The following is a 9,311-nucleotide window of genomic DNA, read 5'->3' as shown; positions in this document are numbered from 1 at the left end:
AGCAACAAAAAATAAGGTACCTAAGTATAAATGTAAGAAGAGATCTATTAGGACTTTATGGAAAAAATATGAAGTTTTAGTGATGGACATGAAAGAAGACTTAAATCAATGGAGAGATATCCGAAGTTCAAGGTTATGAAGAGTTACTATCAAAAAGATGATAATTCTTTCAAAATTAATTTATAAATTCAATGTAATTCCAGCCCAATCAATAAGTATAATTCCATTTATGTCAAATGTAAAACAGAAAGCAGTACTTAATATAGTGTGTATGGGTATATACATGTATAATAAAAACATAAAAACATGAATGGAAATGATACACGTCCAATTCCAGATGTGAGTTAACTTCTGTGATGACAAGATAAAGAAATATGGATGGGAGCTTTTGCTGTCCCTTAAAGATTAATTTTTAAGGAAAAAGTAATTCAATGGTTAAAAAAAAAAGTAGAGGAAGTGAGGGCAATCTATTCTTTTTCCATACGTTGTTGGAGGGAGACTTTGCTGGAAGAGGAAGTATAAAATAAGAGCAGAAAGAATGACCTTGTAAGACTATAGAGAAAACACTGTCAGGAAAGCAAGAAATAAAACTATCTGGAGAATAGAAAAGGTACTTTTCTATTGTGTGGATCTTTCAGTTAATGCTCAACGTTGTGTCTTGCAAGATTTCACTTTACCCTAAGTGTATTGCTGCCCTGGGGCTCTGTCTCAGCTTAATGGGTTAGGACGCTTACAGACAACCAGCCTGGAGGCTATGGCCTGGTCTCTAACCAGGAGAACAAAGAGCCATTGGCTCCCCTGATCCCATCCAGGTGGGTCACTACAGTATAGACCGTCTGGACTATATTCTAGATGTAGTTTTAGCAGCAAGCTATGACCATAATTGAGAAGCAGAAGAAATCAGGATATACCCACATCAGGCAAAGCAAACCACACATCTGTCTCCTTTGACAATCTGATTCTTTGTAATACATTCTTTATATCTACAATCATTTTTGGCAAGGAATTGTTCTGAATTCATCTTTGGGATGGCTGCCAAGTTTTGTGCTTAAATTCGGGCTCAATTTTTTACCCGTAATATGATCCGCAATGTGAAATATGCTAAAATTGTGTTCTGCTCAGAAAGCAGAAAAATAAGAAAGGCAGCTCATTTTCCTCAGAAGGTAAGTTACATGGAAAAAATCCCGTCTGAAATCTTTCTACTAAAAGTGCGGTGCAGGGTCCAGCCCCATTAGCATCACCTGAGAGCTTGTTTGAACTGAAGAATCAGGCCCCACCAACCAACTGAATCAGAAAGGGAATTTTAGCAAGATCCTCGGTGATCAATATGCACATTAATGTTTGGCCCAATGCAATGGTCCAGATTACAAAGTGAAGGTCTTTTCTAAGTACCAGACTAGTATAATCCAGTGCTAGACGGCAGAAAGGACATTTCATTAGAAGCGATGGTAGGAAAATATTTATAAAAATTAAATTAAACTTTTTAAAAAGCTTTATTGTTCTTGGAAGCCTTTGTTTTAGGCTGGTGTATTTCATAAGCAAATCTACCCTTAGTTCTGTTAGTAAAAATAGGATGTGGAACAAAAATAGTGCGATCGCTGTTTCTCATTATCTCATTTTGATTCTTGAACCAAGACCAATCACTTTCTAAAAGCACTCTGCAAGCATAAAATGCAATTTCTGTTAATGCCTTTAAATATAGGTTTTACAAAAAAAAGTCCTTTTGAGCTTTGATTTCTCCCTTATTCTTTTTGTTGCAGATTCAAGCATAATTTCTCCAGTTTTTCTCCCTACTCAATTTCACCACAGTGTCTACAACCCAAACCCTAATTCAGAACTTGATGTGATTCATATGCTTCTCATATGCTCCTCGCGCACCCCAGGGAAATGCTGCTAAGCTCTCATCTGGAGAGAGTTTAGACCAGGCCAGAAATAACTCACAGGCCTGCCCTTCTCACTAATCATCTGCATAAGAAGAGGCATCTTATGTTCCACAAAATTCATGTTAAAAATAAAACTCAAGCAAGTCACACAAAGTAATCAAAATTAACTTCTTACAGGTAAGAAAGGAAACAGCTGAGTCATTAAGAGTTTCTATATAATGATGAGGATTTAATGTCCATTAAACCGTAAAATGGATGAAACTTGCTTTCTGTGTTCGTAATCTCCCATCCTCTGGAAGCAGAGCCTAATGTCCCTCTGGATTTATCTGTGAACTATCCCAGAAGATACTTTAGAAATGGTCAAGACTGAGAGAATTAACATGCACTGAACATCGGCTAAACACCAGTTGTGTGCTATACATTTTAAATCTGACATCTTCTTTAATCTTAACAGTGGTCCTAGAAGTTTATTATTAACCCCTTACAGATAAAATGAATCTTTTTAGGTTTCAGTGAAATAGCTTCTTGAAGCTGATTTATTAATAATTTGTCAAGATCTGAGATTTATCTTTCTTAAACATTCCCAGGATCTAGCCCAGTTCCTGGCAATCACTGAACGTCAGAGTGGTCAATAATGTGAATGTGTTAGAGACAAAAAGAAAAAAGACCAAAAAGGAAGCTACCTTATTTGGCAATTATGAGGCCCAGTGAGCCCTGTGAAGGACATTGGACTCTATCATTAGGACAATGAAGGTGTTTTATTGATCATTATAAATAAAGCATCTTGCACAGGAGTAGCATGTGCCAATTACATGCTTAGCACATGGCACAGGCCTATATCAGACAAAAATTATATAGTATGTAGATTTCTTCCCATCGAGTAAACCAAAACCTCCTCCTTTCCCTGCAGCAGCTTAAACCTGCTGTTGCCTTTCTGGAGCCCTGAGGGTGTCTTTGTCTTAACACAATGCCATTTGTACCCTGAAGAGGCGCTGCCGGATTAGTGGATTAAAGAAAGCAACTTGAGATGTTTCACTTGGTCCAGAAATAGGACTGTTGTCCCATATTTTTAATTGGTTCTTGATGCACAGATTGGTGTGTCTGAGAGGAAGAAAAAGGCTTTTAAATAAATAGACCAGTGTCCTCAAAACAATCCTCCTCTCTCAACAATTAGCTACTTATTTTCTCTTCAAAACAGAATTAGCAATTCCAACCACAGCCCAGTAATAGGTAATAAGGTTTAGTAAATAACTTTTAATTCAAAATGGCAATTTAAATGCCATGTATCATCACCCAATATTTGTTAAGCATCCTTTACCCATGTGGCAAGTCACATGTACCTCTCTATTGATTGATTAAAATGTGTGCTTTCTACACCTACTCTAGGAGATACTATTACTGCTGTTTAATTTAATCTAAGACCACCCAGAATATGATGGGATCCTACTGTTAATTCCATATCCATAGTCCCCATTCAAAAATGCTATAGGACAGCAAGAAACATGAAAGTGATTTTACAGATCAACTACGAAGTTAAAAAAAAACAACAAAAAAAACTTTCCAAATCATTCTTCTAACAGTAGTGGGAGGAAATGTGGACTGGGGTGGGGATGAGATACAAGGGTGAAGAGGCTTAATTGTGATGGGAGGTTTCTGCTGGAAGAAAGAATGTAGGTGATTCTCTGCAAGAAACTAAATGTGCCTAATTCCAGGAAGTGATAAAATTGTTGTTCTCTGAACTTAAACGGTCCAAGATTTATTCACCAAGAGCTCAAGAATCTACTCTGGTAATATTAGGGCTCTAGAACCATTCTCTCAAGAATCTTAAAGTTATTTATAACCCAAATGATGAGTAAAACAGAGGAAATTTGGGGAAAGACTTCCTGAAGTTCCCACTGTATTCTCTTTAACAGTTGCTTGGACATATATGCTGCGAGTTGTCCATCCTATTAGTAACAGCGCTTCCTTCCTGCAGATTCGTTAGCACTGAAACAATACACCATAAGAAAGGATTTACATGAAAGACAGCTGGAGCCGGTTGCCAGGGGAACTGACTATGTTCCAGACACATTCCACATTCGGGGGATAAACTTCTGGGTAGTCAGGGCTGTCGAAGATGCCTTCAGCCATGTAGAAGGTCCCACCACAAGCTGGAAGAAAAGAGAAATCGAGTGTCAGCACAAAGATCGAATCAGACACCACAAGATAAAGGAGAAAGAACACTAGAGTCATTACTAGTGTCAAAGGATGTAGTATTTCCATCTTACATCCAAAAAAAAAAAAAAAGAAAAGAAATGTCATGTATAATGAGAGAAAGATTCTGCAAACTGAAGACCAAAGGCCAGGCACTGTGGTGGATCAGAAGGAATCTCTGCAGTGTCTTTTCTAAAAGCCTTTTCTCCCCATGAACTATAACTTTGAATAATAAGAGACTTGTTTGTAGTCCCAAAACCACCCTGTTTTTCTGATCAGGATTATCTTCAACGCTGTCCTAGAACAGGAGGTAGTGTGCTAGTTTTTCCCTCTCAGGAGAGCACAGAAACACACAGTTCTGTGGCTTTTAACTATTAATAAATAACAAGGGAGCCGGCAGCCAACAAACAGGCTAAGAAACCCAGTACTGGGTGGCCCCCCCTTCCCCTCCTCCCCACGTGGGGCCACCTTACCAAACACGCCATGAAGGAGAACACCAGGACTTCTGAGGTCATGGGGTTTAGCTAAAAAGACAGCCAAATTTCCAACAAATTCTCCCCACTTGTAGAGTTCACTATTGTTAAAATGTACAACACGTTCACTTAATTGAGAAGAAGGTAAGGTTAGGCACAGAGGGGACCTCAGGAAACCAGCTCCCGACTTGGAAGGTAAAAGAGTCCCAAATAGCAAACCGAGGATTTCCACCACATCCCTGGGAACCCGCTAGAGCCTTGGCTGAGGTTTCTCACCTGATGATGACGCAGCGTATGTAGCGTGGAAACCATCGGAATTCACTGTGGAGTCAGAGACAAACCTCAGCGTCAGGGCACTGCTGAAGGACGTGACGGGGTGGGGCATGGAGGTGCCACAGTAACGGCCTGAATGATGAAGATAACGACAAGGAGAATGAACGATGACACAGCACAGGCCGTCAGTTCTAGTAAACACGTCTTTACGAGACTTGCAAGACACCAGGGCAACAGAAGAAATCACTACCAGAACCACTGAAATCACCGTCAGTGTTTGCGACAATACTTAAGAATTCAAAGTAAACTATAAATACAAGCATAGGAGAGTTAATTTATAAACATGATAAAAAACAATAACACCAGAGGAAAAACTTAGACGATCAGGCTCCAAATGTAACTAAAGCAAAGATCTCTAGCACAGCAGGAACTTGTGCAAATAAACGCGCTAATACTTAAGAGTCAATAAGAGAAAAATGTGGATGCTGGAGCCAAACTACCTGCATGCAGCTCCTGGCTCTGCCATTTACTAGCTACATGACCCAAGGTAAGTTACTTGAGTGCTCCGTGCCTCAGTTTCTCCACTTAAAAAAAGGGGATGTTGAAAATAATAAAACCTATATCATAAGGATATGAGGATTGAGTTACTATCTATAAAGTACTTAGAATAGTACTCAGCACAAGGTAGTGCTAGATAACTCTTTGTTAAATGATACACCCTTGCCCTTGGTCAAATGCTCATTGACAAAGATCTCAGTCAATACAAGGGGAGGTGAGCATAGAGTATTCATTGATTTCCTCTATCGTTCTGGGCACTAGGAATAAAGCAATAAGCAAAAAAAAGTCTCTTCTCTGATGGAGTTTGTCTTCTAGTGCAGGATGAGATGTTTGTGTGACAAAACTCAGAAATTAGTAAACTCATGGAGAAAGCTTAAATGACCTGAGATTATTTTGCTTGAGAACATTTCAGAAACTGGATAGGCGCACTCTTTAATTTTAGTGGATGTCTAACAAACCAAGTGGCAGTTTGTTTATGTATGTGGGTAAGTATGTATGTTTTGCTTCCCCTGAGCACAAAGCTAGAAGACAAAAGCTCAACTGGAATATAAGAACCATGGTTAAATATTAACAAAACATCTCTGACAGATACTATTTGATGCTGGAACGGACTGCATTCCGCTACTATCTAAAGCAGTTGCAACTGACACATTTTTTAAAAAATACACACAAGCTACTCACATCCTTGAACATAAACAAGCTGAATTCCTTGAGCCCCACCTTAAAGCCTGCTTTCTCACCCTCTAATTATCTTTATTCGTCTGAGGCTGCTCTTCATATTTATTGGAAACATTCTAACCTTGAATAGCCGCCTATAAATATGTAGGTATATAAATAAAACGCAGCCACGGCCGCGAGTGAGTGCCGCAGTACCTCGGAGGGGCGCGTCATCGTGGTTGCCATCCAGAATTTCTACAAAGTCGTGTGCACAGGTTGTGCTGCCTTCAAGTCCAAAGTGGGTAAAGGAGAGGGTAATATGATTGACTGTAAGAAAGAAAAAAAAAAAGAGAGAAGGTTATTTAGTAAAGTACTGGCAAATAAAACATACAGGGAGAGAAATTTTACCTCCCATAATTTCATGTGAAGTTTCTCCAGCAGAGAAGTAAGGAATGTGTCACAGGGATTGAGGGGATAAGGAGAAGGAAGAGGACAACTTCTATGTTAAGGGTTTCCTTTGAAAAATAACAGAATAGGCTGGATGCTGTGGCTCACACCTGTAATCCCAGCAGTTTGGCAGGGCAAGGCAGGAGGATTGCTTGAGGCCAGGAGCTCAAGACCAGCCTGGGCAAAATATCAAGACCTGGTCTCTACAAGAAAAAGAAAGCAACAGAATGGATGTTTTTGAAAGTGCCTGTGGAATCTGAAATGCTGGCAGTGGTCACTAAGACAACCCTTGGGTAGGTTCATTCTAGACACTATAGGGAATGTCTTGTTGGAAAATGTATAGTCTTTCCACATTTTTATGTCAGCCATTGCTGTGTTCCTCTCATATGCATTTTTCTCAATAGAATAGTTTCCTTAAATTCTGATTCCTTACATACGCTTGTAAATAAGACATTCTTTTCTCCCTAGCACTCATATTTTTGCACACTCAGTTTTATTTTAAGGCGAGAGCTAGCCCCCTGGAGGTTCAGAGTTATTTATCAAGAAAGCTTTGAATTACTTGCAGAACAGCAAGTGCCTGGGTACGTTTTCCTTTTGTTGTTCTAATCTTCAGAATAGGATCTTTTCTGGTTGCTGTTCTTGAACCAATGACAGCTTTCATCTAAATGCTTTACAACTCATTAGAAAATAATCCTTGGGCACAAAATTGCTCTGCTCATGGCAGGGGGCTTCTCTATCTAAGGCTCAGTTTCCGTGGTTGGCAACTTTCCCTGCGGCTCCTCTGCGATTGGCCAAGAATGACATCACTGGCCCCACATCTTATGCATGTTGATAAAGATACTATCACTTTCTTAACTCTTAACATACCTAGGGGAAGGGCCAGAGAATATTTAAACCAAACTCTTCGTTTTGTAGATTATTTTGTCGCGTGGCCCAATTAGCTTAAGTGACATGCCTATTTTCACACAGGTTATTAATTATAGAGCAGAGTCAAGAACATAATGCCTTTCCCACGTAATGTCTGAAATCGTATGTTCCTGATAACATCAAAAGAGGGCAGGGATCATCTGAACAGGATTCATAATGGCCCCCAGCATCACCCTCTTCACAGTCACTTTGTTGTAACTGTGGGGGTCATTTTCTCATTGTCTCTGTTTGTAAAATGTGGACACTAATCCTTACCCCCCAGCCAGGCTGCTACCCCCCAGCCAGTCAAAAAATAAGATTCTAGGATTCCAAAGAGAAAATAAAGTAAGTGCTTATTAAATGTGCCTTCCAGGCCTGTGCCGGGATATTCTATATACACACATTGCAGGAGGGAACAGGTTTTAGAATTAATTTCCACTTTGATTGATAGGGTCATGGCATTGCCTTCTCGAACTGCGAGTTATTATTTCTCCAGTCTATGGTTCTTAGTATTCATGTATTCATTCAGCAACTATCTTGAGCATCTTCTGCACTCAAGGCATACATGCCAAAAATGATTTATTTATCTATTAGTTTTGCCTACCCCTAATGTCACATGACTGTCAATACAGTAAGGTTATAGGTGTGTCGTGTTGGTTTTTCTTTTTAATCCTTTGCTAGGCCTTGAAACTGAAAAAAAAAAAATTATTTTAAATTAAGAAGCAACTGTAAAAATTACTTCCCTACCGGATTGGGAAATGCTTGTTGGGAATCGGGACTTGCAAAAGTAGCCAAGGAAGGCCACCGACTGTCACCGCTGAGGAGATAAGAACATCACTCATACACTAACTTTCCCACAGACACCATCTGTACTGGGTTCCTTTTATCTTTGTTACTTACATGGAGGCTGAGCTTCAATTATCCAGCTGCAGTTCTGATTGTGTGGGTACTTGGCAGGGAACAATGGAGAGGAAATGGTATCAGAAGAGCTGGTGAGGATGTGGCCTCCGCAGGCTGCGGAACACACAAACACACGCATGTCATGAACTTTAGGTTTCTACTGACTGTGCCAAGCAATTATCTGATGAATGAAAACATATTCATTTTTCATAAAATAAAGAAAATTATTTTTTTTTCTTATTTCTACAATGCGTGCGAGGGAAGTTTTCTGCCAAGGAAGCTGCACATAAACCATGAGAAAATGGGAACACATTTTACATTTATGACAGTGTTCTTCAATTACAGGAAGTAGGAAAGTGGCAAAGAAAAGCAGATGAAATCGCTATGAATTGCCTGAATCATTCAAACAAAACTTTGGCACTGATTCACTTACTCTGCCCACTCGTAAATTATAGGTATAGGGCTAATCTGTTTATCAACGACCTCTTTTTTGAGGAAAACACTCAATTGAACAAGACTTCATAAGGATGACTGCGTATTATCAAGACGTGCAAAGCTCTGTGGGAGTCCAGAAGAGGCAGAGTCTGTCACCGCCGCCCCCGCCGCTGGAAGGCGTAAGAGGAGGCCCACAGAGCAGGCAGCCAGAGGGAAGAAGGGCAGTCCAGGGAGGGGCAGCCTGAGCAAAGACACAGAGGAGGATAAGGGCTACATCTACACAGACTCGGTTGGAGTGCAGGGTGCCCAATAGTGTTGGGGTGACGCTGGAAAAAGGTGAGGGCAAGTTCTGGGGCCCTTGGTTAACATCTGAAGGAGCTTGGACTTTATTCTCTAACAGACATTGGAGCACTAGATAGCTTAATCAGAGTGTGGCTTTTGCAGGTGATTTTGAAGGAAGATGGGGCAAGGGTAGGTGAGTTTCAGGAAGCTGTTACATAATAATAATAATAGTCCCTGCTAATAAGAGTTAGTGGGGACTTCTTACTATGAAGCATCTCAGAAGTGAATAATTTCATGTAAAAAA

At 39.9% G+C, this 9,311-nt stretch overlaps 1 protein-coding gene across 1 annotated transcript in view; it reads right to left on the bottom strand.

Annotated features, from left to right (window-relative positions):
- CUBN (cubilin (intrinsic factor-cobalamin receptor)) overlaps positions 1-9,311 on the bottom strand; it is a 259,342-nt gene that overhangs the window by 97,733 nt on the left and 152,298 nt on the right. Inside the window, exons 33-36 of the mRNA XM_012660902.1 lie at positions 8,291-8,404; positions 6,254-6,364; positions 4,826-4,954; positions 3,901-4,033 (exon numbers count right to left, since the gene is read on the bottom strand). Coding sequence (XP_012516356.1) covers positions 3,901-4,033; positions 4,826-4,954; positions 6,254-6,364; positions 8,291-8,404 — 487 coding nt within the window. The remainder of the gene's footprint in view (positions 1-3,900; positions 4,034-4,825; positions 4,955-6,253; positions 6,365-8,290; positions 8,405-9,311) is intronic.

The sequence above is a fragment of the Propithecus coquereli genome, unplaced genomic scaffold, assembly GCF_000956105.1.
Source record: "Propithecus coquereli isolate 6110/MARCELLA unplaced genomic scaffold, Pcoq_1.0 Scaffold69, whole genome shotgun sequence".
NCBI classification, from domain to species: Eukaryota; Metazoa; Chordata; class Mammalia; order Primates; family Indriidae; genus Propithecus; species Propithecus coquereli.
Note: the sequence above shows the minus strand (reverse complement) of the source record. Positions and strands in the feature narration are given on the sequence as shown.